Source organism: Triplophysa dalaica, chromosome 25 (genome assembly GCF_015846415.1).
Source record: "Triplophysa dalaica isolate WHDGS20190420 chromosome 25, ASM1584641v1, whole genome shotgun sequence".
Taxonomy (NCBI): domain Eukaryota; kingdom Metazoa; phylum Chordata; class Actinopteri; order Cypriniformes; family Nemacheilidae; genus Triplophysa; species Triplophysa dalaica.
This window is the reverse complement of record NC_079566.1, coordinates 706,854-727,332: the sequence shown is the minus strand read 5'-3', so window position 1 is coordinate 727,332 and position 20,479 is coordinate 706,854. Positions and strand designations below refer to the sequence as shown.

At 36.2% G+C, this 20,479-nt stretch overlaps 1 protein-coding gene across 1 annotated transcript in view; it reads left to right on the top strand.

The window, feature by feature from the left end:
• adcy2b (adenylate cyclase 2b (brain)) overlaps positions 1 to 20,479 on the top strand; it is a 62,713-nt gene that overhangs the window by 14,934 nt on the left and 27,300 nt on the right. The window contains exons 3-4 of the mRNA XM_056741959.1: positions 5,830 to 5,991; positions 19,168 to 19,317. Coding sequence (XP_056597937.1) covers positions 5,830 to 5,991; positions 19,168 to 19,317 — 312 coding nt within the window. The remainder of the gene's footprint in view (positions 1 to 5,829; positions 5,992 to 19,167; positions 19,318 to 20,479) is intronic.

Sequence of the window (20,479 nt, the reverse complement as noted above, 5' to 3'; positions counted from 1 at the left end):
TCCCATGCTTTAAACGGTTTTAATGCACACTGTCCAGCCAATCAGAATCGAGTATTCAAACAGACCATGGCATAGGATTAAATATTATGTATTATGCTTTATGATTTACATGCTCCGAAGAATACTATATATATTTTTGCATTATACTCAGAAAGCCAATTTCCTCACATAAGTTCTGTTTCCTGTTATTTTTACAAGTAGTAGGTCATGGGCACACACCGAACACAAATGACACCATTTCCTGAGACTGGCCCAATTTATAACAGCCTGAGACACAACACACACCCATATCTCAAATATACTACCATACTCCATTTCCAAAAGCAGAGCAGACTGGTTAACTGGACATTAAGATCCCAGTAGAGCACATAATCTTATTCATTATGAAAAAGGGAACCTGTTAAGTGAGCTTTATTTATCTAATACCAATGGTTGCCTAGGCAACCCTTGTGCTTTACAATATGTTAAGGATTTCTAATACCAGTAACATGCCAGACAATATAAAGAGCAATATTATACTGACGTCATAAAAAATGATCACCTGGATATAAAGAGGTACATTTTTTTGCATCGACAGGATGCTTTTTATTGTGTAACATTTGTATGTCTAGCCATTCAAAGATCCTGTTATAGATCGCATTCCGCATTACTGAATGGTAAGACTCTTGAGCGCCACATTAATTATGAACAACGTTTTTTAATTAGACTTGTTAATATTTCAAAATACTTCCAAATTGGATTAATGCTACGTTATGGAAAGAAATAAAGAGACCACTCCAAATTAGCCTTTAATATGCATTACTACATGTATGGTGGTCATTTCATTTCAGTGTCAAATAAAAGCTTTTTTTGTTTGGGGTTTTGGGAGAATTGTTATTGGTAGACCTAGTTCACAGAGTTATATAAAAATGATTATTTTATTTAAACATATCTAATAGTTTATTCAGAAATATCTCTAGAGTTGTTTCTTAATTCTTTGAGAACTGTATTTCTACAGACTACACATATTTTAACTTTTGTTTGGTGTTCATGTTTATGTTACTTATTTGCTTATTGGATCCATAGCATTATGCAGTTTTGAAATTAAGATACAATTTATATTTGTGTAAAAATACTTTACAAAGTTTACTTTATTATAATTACAAGCAACATAGACAACATATATGCATGGTTAATATTGGTCATTTACCTCATTTATTTTTGTAAAAAAAATACTACAAAAAGTAGTAAAAAGTCCTGAAAAAAGGAAAATCAATCATAAATAAAATGTCTGACGTAGAAAACATTGTATACACACCACCAAAAGATACCAAGACGTTATTTTAAATCAAACAAGAACTAGTAAAATTCAACTTTGCTTATTCTATTTCTTGTACTTTATGTAATGCTGTAATGTTGTAATGTTTCAAATTTAATATAAAGATCTAAAACATCAATTTGTTAGGGTTTTATTTTCTGCAAATAAATGCAAATAAAAGTGTTTGTTTGGGTTTTGGGAGGATTGTTTGTAGTAGACCTGGTTCATAGACTTTATTTAAACATGCCTAATGGTTAATAAAGAAAAATATATATAGATTTTTTGGGGGATAGTTAAGAGGGCAACATTTTTTAAATATCCTTGCTGTCCTTTCGAAACCTCTGATGATTAAATTTACTATTTCAAGGAAATGAAAAATATTGTTTCTTTTTATATGATTCAATACTAGTTAAAGTCGACAAGCACTTGTTAATACTTTGTATTGCATATATATTCCCAAAACCTATGGAACAAATATAAAGTGTGACAAATAATGATTTATTTGCTAAACAAACCACAGAATATGGAGATTCCAAATATTTTACTTGAAGTATTGTATTATTTGGTCATGCCACTAGTTATTGTAAAAAGGTATAGTCTGAGATAGTTTTCAGTGACAAAAAAATGTGTAATAATTTGTCAACAATAATTAAGTTATTGATAGTTAGTTATAGCTAATTGAGTAAAAATGTGTTGCTACGTTTTTACACCCCTGCTTGCTTTTTTTTACGAAACTCTCATTGATAGCCAGTTCTCTGTCAGTGTTCTCATATCCTCTTGTTTAGTTCTCAGATATAATGGTTCTGCTGGCACCATCAGTGTCAGGATTTACTGGGCGCCTGTGGCTGGACGACAACAGAATGTTTGGGATTCTGCAAGTGTAATAACTGGTCTGGTGCAGGATAAGAGCACTGCATTGAACTTCAAATCTTAATCCTGCTCACAGATAAACCAGAACCTCAAGCAGACGTGAAACTGAAAAGCAATCGGTTCATAAAACAGATTAAACATTTAACCTTGCCAATTCTTGTAGTAGACGTCCAGCTCTTCATAATTTTCACATCCAACACAAAACTATTAGTCAAGGTCAAGACAATTTTCAATTCAGTGTAATCCAGCGAATTTAATGCTGTAATACAATGCAGTATTACCCGAATTTTACATGTGACCATATGTGTTTTTGTACATGTGATTTCTTTATTATACTATGAAGAACTAAATTAATGTTTACTGCGTTTAATTAACAATAAAAATAATCATTATTTTAATTCATAAATAAATTATATATGCAAGAGGTCTAAAAAGTCATTTAAAAATTGTATCATGCAATAATATCATTAAATCAGCTTTAGTGTCTATTCTAAAATGATTTTTTATTTGAAAGAATTTATCAAACGATTAGTCAACAAAAGTTACCAAAACATGACAGTATCTAAAAAAAAGAGTATGCATAAAATCAAAAATTGTTTTACTCAATATTATTGCATGTACTTTAACCGCTGAATATCAACGTAAATTTCTGCTTTGCATTTTAGAACACTCAGTTTTTATATCACATTTAAATGAGAGTACAAATAAAAAAGAACATTTTATATTACGTACTCAATCAAAGTTGCAAAGACCAACCATTTGTACCATTTCTATGTGAGCATGGATGGCAAACAAACAGACTTCTTTAAAAAACGAAACAAAAATAAGAATGCTCTGCTCGCCTCTAATCTTCTTCTGCACCTCTACTCTATAGAGTTGAAGTAGCGATCGATAAGACTGAAGACACATTTTGTGTTAATGAAATCACTGGTCTGCAGTCTGTTTTTGTTTTTGGCATTGTGTGTGTGGTCTTTGAGGGTGACCAAGCCAGAAATCCATTAGGCTGCCATCCAGTGCCCTGCCTGCCATTCCAATAGCGCTAGATGCAAAGACAAAACAAAACAACACTCATAAAAAAACTCAAGTTTTGGAATATTCATGAGTACTTTTATGCTTTAAAAACCTGATAAAATATGCTGCTTTGACACTAAAGTCAAGAGCCATAGATCATGGGAAACAGGATTTCTGTTGTTTTAATGTTCAAAGAGGTCAGACAGGAAAAAATAAATAGTTCTCAAAAAACTAGTTAAGAAAACAAACAAAAAAGTCTACCTGACGCAGTAAGATTTTTGAGTTGTCTTAGTGATTGTTTTTATGTTTAGCCAACTAAAATTTGTTCACTTATGTAATGCCGAATTATATATTTTGCTAACTAAGTTGGCAAGTTCGCACAATAAGTTCAACAATTTTTTTACTCATTATTATATACATCCTCAACTTATGTAGCGCTGATGCGTGACTTAAGTCTTAAAGTGCAAGTGCTTATGTATATTTTTGGTAAGGTTGGTGCCCCTGAAGTATTGGTGGTCAGTCCATGGGCACTCGCCAAATTGCCAATATGGTTAATGCGACCCACAGTGTGACCTATGTAGATAGAATAGCTTTATTAGTATTTATATACCTCTGAGCACATAGTTATGCATATTACATTGCATTTCTGTAAATAGATCCTCCAAAAAACTAAAATGTAAAACTTTGCTGTAGTTTTGTAGCAGGTATGCCAGTTACTGTAGATTTAATTACGACTTAATCTTACTTTCCTATTAGTACACTGTAAAGAATTTCTGTAGAAATTACAGTATTACTGTCAGCAGTTTGCCAGTAGGCAGCAATACTGTAGATCTACATTTATGTTATATACTGACAAAAGTTTGTTCAGAGATAAATGATAATAACAAGTCTTTATCCTTAAATCAGAAACAAATTATAAACGACAGCCTCATGCAAAGCGTGCTGGTAACCACAGTTTGAAAAAAAAACAGAAAAAGATTTCTGGTTCCAAGGATGCTTTGCATGAGGCTATTATTTTATAGTTTTTTTCTATATGTTAATGTTTAATTTTAATTTATCTACAGTATGGCAACTAGCTGCATAACTACAGCATTTTTTTTTACAGTGTATTGTTGATAAGACTTTACTTAAAGCCTTTAGGTATAATGCATTTTTAAGGGTTCTTAAATGATATGATGCATTATAATTGTTCATAATGTGTGTTGTAATACATTAAATGTTGTTGAAAAGAATTATAACCAAAATAAATATGCAAAGTGTAAGAATTGAATTGATGTGTTGAAGTGTTATAAACTGTAGTTACAATTATATGAGTAAGTTGCATTACAAGGCGTAATTAATACATTTATAATACTTTTACAATGCATTTATACATATATTCTTTAAGTAAAGTGTAACGGTATTGTTTACAATCGAAAATTAAAACACTTTTGAGATTCATAATAAGCAAGAAGAGACTAGTCTACTGGCATTTGCACAACACCACTGCAAAAATTACATTCTTCAAAAAAAGTATTTTTGTTTTGTTTTCTAGTTAAAATATTTGAAACTTCCTAAAGATACAGCCTGTATTTTGTTTGCAGTAAAATATCCAAAAACCACTAGGCTAGTGAAATATATTTTGTTCATTTTCGTTATGGAGCATAAATATTCTTTACAGTTTGCAGCTGATTCGGACAACAAAGACATCTTTACTAGACAGAGACTCCGATCTTGCATGTGTTTTACTAGACAGTTAAGCAACTGTTTAGATTCATTTACTGACAGAAAAAGTATGAATATTATATCGATCAACAAGGTAAGTCTTATTGTTTGAATGTCTTTTTCTTAATTTAGCACGAGTGTCATGTGCATATTGACTGAACAAACAGTTGTCGTTTTAAGATCATATGACTTAATAGTGATTAATAAATTGTATTTCTAATTTATTATAATCAAACAAAATCACATCATCGAACGTAACGTTTATAAAACATTAATACTTAATATCATCAATAAATGAGAATTCTTATTCACGTCTGATTATTAGCGATGGAGTTTAAGACGCTCCTTCACAGCGTCATCAAGCTACGCCATTGTTGTTGTTTTGAACATATATATTAAGAATGTGATAGATTTAGAAAATACACCTTTAAATTACCATATATCAACATAACAAAGTGACCAAAGATATTTAGTCTTAGAGAATCTAAGAACTAGATAAGTTTATGTTTTAAACAAAATTGTAAATGAAATCTACAGTAAGTTCCTGGCAAACTGCCGCAAATGTTTTACAGTGTACACGCTTGTCTTTTAAGCAATTTGTAAATGCTGTCTGTGAAACATATTTTATTGAATCATATGTCTGGTTCCAGGAAACAGAAATAATCTAAAACGTGGCTCACGCTCAAAAATGTCCCAGCTTGGCTCGTGAATATTTATTATGCACCTTAATATTCACTCCTAAAATATAAGAATCATTACAACTATAATGATTATGGCCAATTTAGGGACTTCTATATATAATATAAATCTAATTATAATAGCTGCTTCTCCCCATCTGTTTCAAATTAATCCTTAATAACCAAAGGAGCTGAGATCTTTCTGAATGGTGTTAAAATCGACTGTGGATGTTAGATGTTAGACTGACGCTCTGTGCTCTCTGTTCACAGGTGTCGTTTTTCCTTTTTATTGTGTTTGTGGTTTTCACCATGCTGCCGTTCTCCATGAGGGATGCCATGATCGCTAGCGTCCTCACTTCATCTTCCCACACGCTAGTGCTTAGCATCTATCTCTCAACCACAAGCGACTACATCGAGCCTCTTGTCTGGCAGGTAAGTCTCTGTGTGTGTTCATTTAGTTGGACTGGAATTGTGTGGGCTGTGAAAGGAACAGCTAGTATCTAATAATAAATGGCCACATTCTTTAAACACTAAAATGTCACAAGAGACCAAAAAGTTTGTTCTGTAAAAGCTAGTGTGAGTTAGTGGAATAAGAGAATATGAGTCAGAGACAGTGTGTTTGGCTGGAGGGGGGTTGATCTGGAGGTTATAAGGTTACTGGTGTTTAACCATGACTTCGCTGTCATAGAGGGCACACTTCCCAGTATCCTCCATTGTCAGTTTGACTGTTTCGAACATCATCATGGCCTTCCTGCTTGACACATTTCCGGGCAGAAATAACTGGCAAAGCTAGGTTCTCCAGAGTCATTCAGCCCATAAGGCTGTTTTAGAATCGTGCAATTGGTTATGGTCATTTGTGTGTACCTTTGTACACAGATATCTGTTTTAAAATACCCAACATTTTTAGAACGTAGTGCATGAAACTTGTGCAAGTTTTGAGTCATTGTGACATCATCACATTAACAAAATTAGAATTTTTGAGGAAAAGTTAAGTTCATGATGTAGCCTAATAAGCCTACTTTTTCATTTATTGTTATTTAAACACAGCATTTGGGTCAAAAAGGAATAAACCCAGTAGTTGAATTACAGTAACCTAGCATATGGTTTATATTTGACCCAACAATTGGTTAAAGCATCCTAGCATAAGTTATTTTACAACCCAATGGTTGGGTTAGTCCCATTTTGACCCAACACTCTCTGAATTTAGTTTTAAGAGTGTATTAGCATATTTTCTATGAAATATCATATTTAAAAAAGTACACAAAACAATTGCAGTGTAGTGTAGTAGGTGTGGGTGAGCATTCGCTTTTAGTTAGAATGCATCTTTTGTTCCGACACTTCAATTTTTGCAATTTTACGTGTCTAATAATACATGCATGGGCAACTTATAACACACCAACACCACAGAAAAACACGTATTCGCTCCACATGACCCCTTTAAGTAGTTTTTATCATTTAGCATTGCCTAGTGAATAGTCAATGAGTCATTACTTTTGAACACCGGATATGCATAAATGCATTAAAAACCCCAGACGCTTATGTTCTTTCCTGAGTTCAGCACTGCTGTGAGATATCATGATAGAGATGAGCAGAGGCTTGATTCCCCTTCCATCATCTCTTACACTAACATTTGCTTCGATTGCTGTATGAGAAAGTGTCCTGGCATCGTGCTGTTGCTTATATCATTCTATTACCACATCAATGCAGATACACTAGAAATGGATAACGCTGTCTGATCAAACAGATCTGGTGTTTGTCAAATGCAGAATGAAAGTGCGAACAGTCTTTTTGAAACATCCTATTTGTTTGCATTGTAAACAAAGGTTTACAGCTGCTGTAGACTGTGTCACATCTGCCACTGGAACCGTGATTCTCTTCCCCGAAAAGACTGACAGGAAGTACAATATGATTGCATCGACCTCAGCGCTGCTCCTCTAATGATTTGTGTTTTCTCTCTGGTGTTCTATCCATTATGAGCATCTTCATAATGGCTCTTATGTAAACAAGTGAACACAATAAAACCACATTGGTGTATAGCAAGGGGTCAACAGCGTAATGAATGCAGACATAGAAAAAGGTTAAACTGTGTTCTCAGCACTGTATTTTTCCTAAATGTCAGGCCGTGACAGATTTTCACACGTGTTTTGAATGTTGAAATTGCATGCGGTTTATTAATACGTTTATAAACGTATTTGGCTGTTTCATAAACTATCCATGTTACTTGGTACTTTTATTTTAGAAAGTTATTCATAGAATGGGACATGGTATGTAATGAACGCTTAAGACTCAGATGCAGGGTTATAATAGATTTTATTAAACTCCCTTTCCAAACATAATTAATGTGGAGAATCAAAATGGGTAGATAACCACTGAAGCGGAGTCGACGGGAAGGGCAAAAGGCTTGAGTGCTCGGCTGCAAATACCAGTGGAGATGGCAGTGACTGGTTTGCCGGAGAGGGGCAGGATGAGGTTGGAGCTCAGAGAAAGGATTGAAGCAAAACTGCTGTGCCATCCTCACGCCACTGAGTTAACAGAGGCAAGGCAACCTGGGGTTGCAATATCACTCCGCCGGACGTGGTACACGAAACAATACCCACAAACTCAATCCACAATGAAGTCCCAAAAATAATCCACACAGAAATCCTCAAAATAATTCCACAAAGAAGGAGTCCCGGAAATACTTCCACAAAATAAATGCACTAGGAAGTCCACTAGTTAAATCCACTCGGTAATGTTCAAGAGGTAGATCCACAAGGTGTAGTCCAGTTGGGAAACCCACAAGGCAAGATCCAAGAAGTAATTCCACAAGGCAGTTTCATATGTCTGACTGAAGAGAATTAAAATGAGATGAAGTCACCAGGCCATCCGGAAGATGCAACGCCATGTTGGTAGGCGGAAGCCAAGAAAGGGATCCGATGCGGTCGACTGAGTCTCTGAAGCATGGGATTTTTTTTCCTTTGTTTTTATTTTTACTTCTTCTAAGCGATTGTAGTACCACTCACAATTACTTCCATTATTTTCCCACCCTGTTGCAAACTTGTGTAAATTTCATTGTTCTGCTGAACATAAAGACAGATATTTGGAAGAATATGTGTAAGCAAACATTTCTGGGGGACTATTGACTTCATGAGGTCAATGGTTTCCAAGAACTGTTTACTTTCCCACATTCTTCAAAAGATCTTCTTTGTGTTCGACAGAACAAACAATTTTATACAGGAACAACTTAAGGATGGGTAAATGATGACAGAATCATTTTTGGGTGAACTTTCCCTTTAAAGTTATTTTAGCCATACACCACCATTGAATAGGCATTTTGCATTTCATACTTCACATTTAAATTGAAAGCTGAATTGAAAAATGTAAATACATTTTAGAAGTTCTTAGAATTTCGTATTTCTTATGCTCCACTAACTTTAACGCCATCATGCACTCATCATGCACACTATGGGCAAGATTTACTGAATAGGGCAAAAAAGCTCAATAGCGCAATTAAAAAAAAGCACAGATGGGAGTGGAAATTTCTGTGGGTGAGTTGCTAACAATACTCACATTAAAAAACACTCAGGCAACATCTCATTCCCATAATGACCAACACAATCTACTAAAGGTCGTGCAAATTAGTGCAGGGTACTGATACTGATAATCTTTTGCTCATCAATATAGGCCTAGCAATAACAGAATGCAAACTGACAATTACCACAGATCCCCATCTCTGAGTAGTTCAGATGGAGAGATGGGTGATTAAAAAAAAGCGGATTCGGGAGACGTTAAAGCTCATCGGCACATCACTTCCGCTGGGTTTCAGAGGTGCTTTTTGGTGAGGGTCTTAAAGGGGTCATTTCTAGAAAATCTGACTTTTCCCATGTTTAAGTGCTATAATCGGGTCTCTGATGTAATCTTCAAACTCAGAAACTGTGAAAAATGAGCCTATCTCTGCAAGCCTGTGAGAAAACGAGCCCTTAAGATTTTGCTTCCCTTCTGAAGTAGATAGCCGTTCTTATTATAATATTACCGCCACTTTTTGTGAACGTGTCCACCCATGGCGCTTACACCATTTTGTTTTCACAAGCACATACATGAATACTAGTATTGAATAGTTGAATACATGAATATTTCCGACACCATGGCAAAAGTAAGCAAAGCATGCTAGCTGTTCTGTTGTAGGTTACACAGACAAGCACAGAACAATGTTCCCAGCCTCACAGGAGAAAAGAGTGCAACGGATTTATTTTGTTTTCAATGAAAATCCTGAACGAGCCAAAGCTCCAAATAAAGACATTGTAAGAACAGATATTTTTTAAGTAAGACCTCAGGGACCTGTGGCAACTCAAAAGTAGGTAAAATGTCACTGTGAAACGTTTGTCCGTTCACTCACAGAAAGCAATTTGTTTGGCTTGTAAACAGGCAAAGCAATTGTCCTGTATAAAGTTACTTTCTCTTAAAAAATAATCGATGCATTTGTCTTGAGTACCTTCACTTGTAGAAAGCAGTGTACAGGGTTTGTAAACACGTGACATGTTTGTCATGGGTACTTACACTTATAGAAAGCAGTGTGTATGGTTTTTAAATACACGACCGGTTTTTCATGTGTACTTTCGCATATAGAAAACGTGACGCCTTTGTTAGGAGTCTGCTCGCTTATAGAAAACAATGTGTTTGGTGTTTACAGACAAGACACAGCATTTCTCATTTGCTTTATGTGACCCTACTTTCATGTTTAGTCATTGGAAGCACAGGCTCACAGCCCTGGCTGTGTTTTCTGCTGAAAAGGGGGCGGAGACTAGCACTTAAAAAGACACACGCCAAAACAGGACGTTTCTGCTAAATGACTAAATGTAAATGTTCTCCTCGCATGAAAAACTGGGCAATTATGGCATGGTATAATAACAGATATGTGGTGTATTTTGAGCTGAAGCTTCACAGACACTTTATGTGGACCCCTGAGATTAATATCACATTTGTTTAAACGCAGAAAAAAAATCTCTCAATAAACCCTCAAGTACCAGTACATTGACAAGCCTTAGTAAATCACCTCGTGTGCTTCATTTAAGGACTCTCTTCCCATAAAATTTGCATTTGAAGAGGAAACTCCAACAAATAAAAATGCAATAATGTTAGTCACAAAAACATCTGTGTCCACGCCTTTTCAGCGCTTATTCTCACTGCGTGTCTCTAGTTTATACCGACGGTAGTTTTTTACGCAAAAAAAGGCATTCGCGCTGCCGCAAGCTGTTAGTAAATCTGGCCCATTTTGTTCTCAATTCAAGCTGGCATGAACTTCAGGAGTTTGTATAGACGGTTTCATCATATATTTTTTAATTTAAATTAAATTTTCAAAGTGGTCTCAGACTTCTGGACCCCAGCTTATATTTTCTTTGTCAACACCATCACCTGCACCAAGTCCATCATTCTCTTACTAGTGTTTCTTTGCCCCCCCCTCTAAAAAGTAACTGTCTACCTGTCTATTAATGTTCCAGTGCCTTTTTCATTTTTCTAACCAGATCTCAAGCAGCTCGGTTTTTCAGTCCAGACCTACACACCGTGCACGTCACCAAGGCAACATTCTACTCACATGGTGCACGGGAACACAAAAATACTGGCTGTCAGGTTGTCCGAGAGCCAGCGGTATTACATTCAGGAATCAACTGGCAGAAAGACGTAAATTTTTATTATGAGTTCTTCGTGCTGTCGTCATCTCACATTTTAAAATCTTAAACGCCCTCTTTAAGCAAACGCACTTCTGTCAGACCTCCACGCTGTTCTCCTGCTGTTGGTGAGCTTCATTAAACACAGCCTTAAAGACCTTCACATTAACCTCTTGTAGTTAATCAAGCTTTCCTGCCTCTTATTAAAAACATTGCAGTCTCTTTCAAATTAGGTGCACACAAGATCTGCAGGTCATACCCTGTAAGTGCCTTTAAAGTAGCTCCTGTTCCTGTGTTACTTTTAGGACATTTACTTCTGACATGCTCGGCAAACAAATGTCTCGTGTTCAGGTGCTGGAAAAATAATGAACGCATCTTTGTGGGTCAGAATCAGCTCTGTAATTAAGCTACTGTTCCCTGTAGGTCCTGGTCTATATTCATTTACTTTTACGACTGACCTCTTTCATCCTTTCATTCAGTGATTACTGGAGAGTTATGCACTAGGTCTGCTCTCTAAGGAGCTGTGCTATAAAACTGTCCCAGTGAGATACAGGTGTAACTACCGGCAGGTGGCCCAGGCCTTAGATAGTGCTGTTGTTAAAGAGGTTGAAAGCCTCTTACTGTAAATAAGTCTGCCTTTCATAGTATCAGAGGTAGAAAGGCCTATAATTCTTGTGCTGTTTTTTGAAAACACCATAAATGTGTCTTTTGTGCAGTCCTGTTTCAAGTTTCAAGTTTATTTCTCATATGTACAGATGTCAGTGACAGTATATATTGAAATGCTTTTGTGAGGGCATGAGTCTACGACAATACAAAAGTAAAAATAATAATAATAACAGTGATATATTAAAGCTTCTTTTCTAATTTGCTCTGGTTAAACTTCTTTCTCTGCACACTGCTCGCAGTTAAAATACAGTACAGTACTGTCTTTCTGTTGAGATCATTCACTTACTGCTATTATCAAAACATTGTTGATGTAGGTATAGTTTTAGATAGAGTATTTATGAATGTGTATTTTATAGAAACAAAAGCATATTGTTTGAATCAGACTGTCTGAATGCTTCTGTCTTGAGACCTGTTTTTCTGGAAGAGCATCTATTATTTGTTTATTAAATATACCAGAAAATGTTGAAGGTTAAAGAATCGTTAACTAGTTTAAAGTAGGCTTGGTACATGATTTTCAGGGAGAAAAAGAGAACTAAGCGTTACCTTGTTTTCCACGGTGAGTGTTTAATAAAAGCAGTTGTCCAACTTTTCGGCTTTTGTTTCAGTCTTAGGGAATTGATATTAATATTTAGATACTGTATATCGGCCAATCAATCAGTTATCGGCTTTCAATGTCAAAGAATTATTGGTTATCGACCAAACTTTACATATAGGTGCCTCCCTAAATAATAATAATATATAAAGAAATCTATATAGAGAGAGAGGGAAAAAAGTGAACACAGTTAAGAATAAGAGACAAGGTAAGAAAAAAAGTATATTTTTACAGCATAACAATTTAGTGCAAATGTGGCAAAAAACAAAGAGGGCATAAAGAATATAAAGTGCAGAGCAAGATGTACAGAAAATGTATGTATGAGGTATATGTATTGAATTAAGATGTGTGTGCAAAAGTATGCCGGTATTGTGCAAGTCAAAAATAACACAGGGTTTGCAAACACAGTGTGACAAGTCTATGAAGTGGTGTGAGGGGGATTTCTGTGGGGGGAGTGCCGTGACATCTCATGGAAGGCGATGAAGATGGCAAAAGCATTTGTAATATTAATTGCACTTTTTACCCAGAACACCCCCATCATGACTCATTAAGAGAAAAGGTACAATCATTGTGGACCATGCACCTTTTTTCGGTCATTAAGCTAAAAGTGGATTCGGACACGCCCTAAGTGCACCTGTTTCATGTGCTGTAATGTTTTTTCACAAAATGACTTGGACCGGCATGGATAATACAGCGCTTTCACTTGAGTTTAGCAGATCTGTGTGATGACAACGTTGTTGTGTGTCAGCACATTGTCCACCATTGGTTGTCGAGTACATGCTGAACACGTAATAACCATGCCACCATTTTCACACATTTGTGTTTTCATATTTTACACAGAGACTCTAATGGCGTTGTCCTCGAAATGAATGACTAAAAGTTTCACGTCTTTAGTTAAAAATGATGTTGTGTGATCTACTGTTGTATCTGCTTTCCACTGTCCTGTGCAGAAAAAACAAAACACATAGATCTCATTCTAATGAACAGGTTTGACTTGGTCATTTCTGTGAGCACAAAGCAGTTTTGTGCGTTTTATAGCAACATTTTGGAATAGGGCCAATTTTTCTTCCAACATCTGTTTAAATTACAACAATAGCAATAAAGAAAAAGAAATGATTGATTCAGTATAGTGTGAAAGAACTTGACTGTGGTCTCATTTATAAATGTTGCGTATGTACAAAACGGCGGCCGTAAATGTGCGTACACCACTTTTTATGTAAAGATTGTGATCTATTAAAAACAATCATAACAGGATTTTGGAAACAAGGGTAAGTGGCGACACAGATGGCGATTCGGTGAACTCAAATGTGAGAAGAACAATTCTAAGGTACTAACGCCTCTCACACATTTAATTTCACTCTTTATCGTACATTAGATCCACATTCTCACAGGGATTAAATCCAGCAGTGTTATTTGTGCTTTAACTGCGTGATAATTGTTTCATAAACACCTTCGTGTAAAATCCAACTAATTGTCGCTATCTCACCATCACATTGTTCAGGTATGATGACAAAATTTTCAAACACCCCTAAGCTCACAATGGATCACATGACTAGACAGAGCTGAAAATTCCCTTTCCGACGACACCTGAATTGTGAAAATCAGTTGAGGATTGCGAAAGTAATGATATTTATAATACCGAGGAATATAGTAAAATAGTTAACATTAACTCCAATAGAAGTCGTGTGACCGAAAATGCTTATTATTCACACGTTTTTGCTTGTAACTTCCTTATTTTATCAGATATTTGCATGAAATTTGAATAGAAGGTAGAATTTTGTTAGTTCTTTCAATTGAAATCATAAAAAAATACTGTTTTAGCTGGAATGGGCAACAGACCTCACTCAAAACATATACAATTAATAAGCATTCATTCATAATCATAAACATTTATTTTGAGAATACAAGAGAAAACAACACTACACATCAAAATTAATTGTTAATTCATATTCATACAACACATATGATGTACAGTTGTGTTCAAAATTATTCAACCCCCACTGAAATTGATTGTTTTGGTCGGTTTGACATTGATTATGATCATTCAGTCATCCTGCTTACAATTAAATCAAAGAAGCACGTGTAGGTCAGACAAATATAACATAACATTTATAATGAAATAACCACAAATGTCTTTTCTGAGCTCACATCATTATCAGTTTTATTCAACCCCCAACTGACATTCAATCTTAGTACAACATCCTTTTACAGTTATAACAGCTTTTAAACGTGAAGTATAGCTTGACACAAGTGTCTTGCAGCGATCTACGGGTATCTTCGCCCATTCATCATGGGCAAAAGCCTCCAGTTCAGTCACATTCTTAGGCTTGCGCACTGCAACTGCTTTCTTTAAGTCCCACCAGAGGTTCTCAATCGGATTGAAGTCTGGTGACTGCGATGGCCACTTCAAAATGTTCCAGCCTTTAATCTGCAACCATGCTCTAGTGGACTTGGAGGTATGCTTGGGATCATTGTCCTGTTGAAAGGTCCAACATCTTCCAAGCCTCAGGTTTGTGACGGACTGCATCACATTATCATCCAATATCTCCTGGTACTGAAGAGAATTCATGGTACCTTGCAAACGCTGAAGCTTCCCAGTACCTGCAGAGGCAAAACAGCCCCAAAGCATGATTGACCCCCCGCCATGCTTCATAGTAGGCAAGGTGTTCTTTTCTTCATAGGCCTTGTTCTTCCTCCTCCAAACATAGCGTTGATCCATGGACCCAAACAGTTCTAATTTTGTTTCATCAGTCCACAGAACACTATCCCAAAACTTCTGTGGTTTGTCCACATGACTTTTCGAAGTCAGCATCTTCTTTCTGCCACGACCAGGTAGCGTTTCAACAGTGCCCTTTGCCTTGAATTTGTGAATGATGCTTCCTATGGTGTCTCTTGGTATGTTTAACATCTTTGCAATCTTCTTATAGCCATTGCCCTTCCTGTGAAGAGTAATCACCTGTTCTCTTGTCTTCCTGGACCATTCTCTTGACCTCACCATGTTTGTAACCACACCAGTAAATGTCTAGAAGGAGCTGAGTATCACAGTCATTTTAAAGCTGCCTAATTGGTGCTTATTAGGCTTTATTGCTGCTCCCTGATATCCACAGGTGTTTTCAATACCTGATTGAAAACACTTCATTGAACCTATGTTCTTCAGAGTGATAGTCTTTAAGGGGTTGAATAATTATGTCAATGAAGAATTCACAAAATAAACATTTACTACTGTATTACAAAACTAATTGATGTCATTTTAGTTGCATATGGTTCTTTAAGAAGTCCTTGAAGGATTTCATTCTGAATACAATTACAAATGTACACTAAATTCCCTAAAACCATTTACAGCATTGGGGGTTGAATAATTTTGAACACAACTGTACATATTAAACTACATAGCATGAGTAATAATTTCAAGAAAAACACCGTCAGAATGAGTTGAATACAGACGATGTTTTTATTTTACAACGGCGCCTGCAGTACATTTGCTAATCTACCCGCCACAAATGTGACTACACAATTGCCGCGATTTAGTTAAATACTTTCTCCTCGATGGATTTCGATGGAATTTCGTAACAAGATAAAACCTATGTATTTAGGTCCACCTACCTTTCATTAGTGTCCAAAGCTTAGATGAAGCCCACCGACCAGTTGAACGCAACGCAAATTTTCTGAAAGCCGCGGTGACCTGAAATTACATTAGGGCTGAAATCCCGAAGTGTCCAACGCTTCAGGGGCTTGCACTCGATGTAGTTATCGTCGTATTCAGGAAAAACATACTACCACCAGGCTGCCAGGGGTCGATATTGAATGACATACACATTTTAGTACAACGCGGTTTGGAACACATTTTTGAGTCAGAATGTTCGCCGCGAGTGGTTACGATGTCATCATACCTACATTATTCACTATGGGACTGTGCGTACACATTCTTCTACTGGTGTGAGGGAAGCCTTATAATATAGGCAGAATAATCTTAAACTCTTGTTTTCTCTTTTATTAAAACATTTGATTAAATATTTCACTCTTATGGAGTTAAGCACTCAAGTGACGTCTAAAAGTAAAAAAAAAAGTATAGATCTATTTCTAGAGCACGTACTGCTTTTGAAAATTTTCCTGTTGCATGTTACGCGTTTTGATGTTTAAATGATAGCGAGGAGTGTGAGGTCCTCTTAAAATAAATAGCAGGACTCATGTTCCTAAGCATATTTAATGTATGTAAAACATTTCTAGTGAGAACAATGATCAACGGTGCGCACTTTGATGATATTGTGGACACTGCGCGATCTGGTGGTTGAGCGGACCATTGGCTCGTATCTTCCACATGTCTCGTGCCGTCACGTGAATGGAAATAAGCAAATGATACGCAGATGACGTCATGCATAGTTAAACTGGGCATTGTAAGCTCCATATCTTGTTTTATCGGGGAGGAGATACACATATGCAGAGTCTTCCCCTGTGAAAGCTACGCAAAGTTGTATAACTGAGACCCCCAGTCTGCTTAAGTTCCAGCGCTGAACCCAACTGTACACCTATGAGCCAAACACTCATCACCCAGACAAATCAATGACTTGTACATAGGGGTGCAGACATTTCAGAACAGAAAAAAATCAAAGATGGAAACCAATTTTACATGAGTTTGTTCTAGATTGTTACATTTGCCATTCTGGTACATGGGAAGCCTGTCTGAAACTCCTTCCCTCAGGAGCTACCTTCATAGAAACATAGAACATTTTTATAAACAATAGTTCTTCAATGATTATCTCTGCTAAATCTTGATCTGTCATGTTCAATTTGTGGAAGACAAACAATGTGCCTTCATATTTTGTTCAAGAGTACATAACTTAGTCCTATTTTGGTTTATGTTTTGTCCGACAAGACGTTTATGTACATAGAATGTGTAAAAACACTATTATTTTGGCATAATAGTTATTCTTACCTTACTTCTTTACTTACTTACAAATGAATTGTTCCCCAATTCGTCTGTCTAATCCACTCCTTTCCCCTATCCCCTAGCCAAGTCTGATATGATTGGTCAGTTGGTCTAGTCTGATGTGATTGGTCTACTGCGAATAAGGCTCACAAGTTATAGTGTTTGGTGGAGATTTGTGAAGTTTTCGGGGGCAGTCCTAGCAAAATGTAGGCGGGGGCAATATGTAGTGACGTAAATCCGCGGCGGTTCGCGAATAGGGACGACACGTTTGCGTGATTCAGAGTCAATTCGCTATTTTCCACGCCAATAACTTTAATCATTCACCTTCCGATTTAGAACTTGGAAGACTGCTTACTTTCAAACACGGCAGCATTATACACTGCATGAAATGTCATTTTCATGATCTCATGTTATGTACTCTTTATGGAGCTGTTATTGACTGTGTTTGCTAATTGGCGTGTCATTTCCTGCAATGGATGATGTTTAATCTTCTGTCAGTAAGTGATATCAGCAGGAGGTTCTAGACTTATTAAAATTGGAGATGTCTGCGCAGTCTGAGGTGAACTTTAATGACCTCGTCTGGTGTTATTCACTGTGCTCATCTCTAATCTCAAATGGATGCCACAACGGAGAAGAATCTGCAGATGAGATTGACCGCGTCAGTGAGGCAAATGAAAGCAATGTTCAGGGTTCAATACAGAGTTAAGCTCATCTGACAGGTGTTGTGGCATAATGTCTATTTGCACAGAAAATAAGTTTGATCCACCAGTTAAAAAGAAGAAAAAATAAATCACTTACCATGGAAGAGACACATGACCATGCACAAAACAAAATTTGTTAAAGGAATGTAATATTCTAATAACTTTTAAATGCAAACAAAAATTTTTGGTAACACTTTAAAGCACCTGTACAATAATATTCACGAGCCTAAAGCATTCCCTAATAATATTTGTCTTTTTAATAATGATTTTATTGTATGCAAATTCAGCTGTTCCCATTAAACCTAATTATTCATACTTTCTATTTGTAATGGATAATAGCAGACTATTAACTATATTTTCTTTAAAATATTCTGGGATTCTCTCAGGCTGCATGACTGGCAGCTGAAAGCTCTTTGTGGACTGAATCGGATTTACTTTTCCTGATCAATATCTTTTAAATCAATGTAACACTTGCATTCTCTATCTCAATGCTTATGCTGATTGTATCTTACGGTAATGTGCTCTTTCCTCTGTCGTTTGAAACTCAATCAAAAGCCATTTGGGTTTGGTGTGCTTAAGTGTGTGTGGTTGAACTGTAAACTTTTGAGTTTATTTAATACACACAATAATACATTTTATACTGTATTTTAATGCTGTATTCAAAACTATATAGCCTTTAACTGACTGCTAATTTATATAGACCTTTTTGGAGGATTCGATTTATGTCCCTCTGAAACCTTGTATCTCCATATTACGTCATAATTTTTTTGCAATAAATCATTAATATTAGTCACCCTTTACATTTGTCAGTGTTTCTTTGCAAATATCTAACCAATAGAAAGTGCTTATCAATTTTCAAAAGTATATTTTTCCTTTTCCTAAAAAGACATACAAGGTTATGGAATGATAGTGACGATATATTATTAATTCTTACAAAATCCGTCCAAAAGCGTCCAAAGTGGTCTATACATCAACAGCGCTCACACAAATGCTTAAACCTTAGCAGAATGGGTATTTTAAACTTATTTTCAATGTTTCAAAGGTCTCTTGGACTGATGTTGTTTTGTGTTTCTCTAGATCCTGGCAAATATCATCATATTCATCTGTGGAAATGTGGCCGGAGCGTATCACAAACACCTGATGGATCTTGCTCTTAAACAGACCTACCACGACACCTGCAACTGCATCAAGTCTCCCATCAAACTGGAGTTTGAGAAACATCAGCAGGTATCAGTATTTTCAAAGAAAAGAGGAAACAGCTGGTTGCTCAAAATTGCATGGTGCTTTGTTAATGGAGAGACAGGTTAAGGAAGTATCGGTTAGTTTTAAGCGTGAGTCATTCCTGCAGCTGTATGAAAAATATCATTATATCACCACAATGGGCGGCACATATCTGAAGGCAGGCAGGGTAGAGTTGCCTTGTCCCAAAATAGCTTTATTTTTCCTGTTGGATATGGGTGGGGGAGAAGTCAGCGCAAGGCTTTCCCTCACCTGGGTCGGTTGTGCTCATTGATTTGTTTCATGTGAAGTAATGATAAAGTATGTCTCAGTGGCGTCAGTCGAGGGATGAAATATGAGTGTTGAGATAAAAGCAGATCGCTGGCAGCACTTCTGCTCCATTAGGAAATATCAGACACACTGTGAAATGCACACCCGTGCTTGCCGGATTATGTGAACATTTATGAGGGGTTTACCATAGAACCGTATGTGAAGGTTATGACATTTGGCACACAGATAGAGGACAGTATCAACATTAACCACAGCAAATTTGGAGTCTCTATCTTAAATAACGCACCACCACCAGTTAATTTTTGTAAATTTTTTCTCTTAACTTAATCTTAAATAGAAATTAAATTATTCTTACCTATAAACCCTTGGATGATGCCAATTCGATACATACTTTTTCAAACTCGTCCGAGACCGTTTGTCTGATTTGCACCAAATTTGGTATTTAGCATCTAGAGACAGTGCTGGCAAAAAATGTGCTTAATATTTTTGATTGGCCAATTCGTTCTGTAATGGCGTGTCGACAAATGGTTTATGGCTGTAACTTCGAAAAACTTTCATGTATGGATACGAAACTTGGTATATGTCATGAAGGTCTGGACCTGAAGCGACACATCAAGTTTCGGAACAGCGCCACCTACACAAGCCAAATGCTTCGATATCAAAATTGTCGTATTCTACCATACTTACTGTGAGTTATATCGAATACTAATAAAGCATACTTTTTGAAAATGTGTAAGATTAGCATCTACAGACACTCCTATTGAAAATAATCAAAAGCTTTTTTGTTGATCGAACAGTTCTGGTATACATAGTTAATGAATGTGAAGGTGAGCATGCCAAAGCATGGTCATATGGCTGTATCTTCGCAATACTCTGGAAT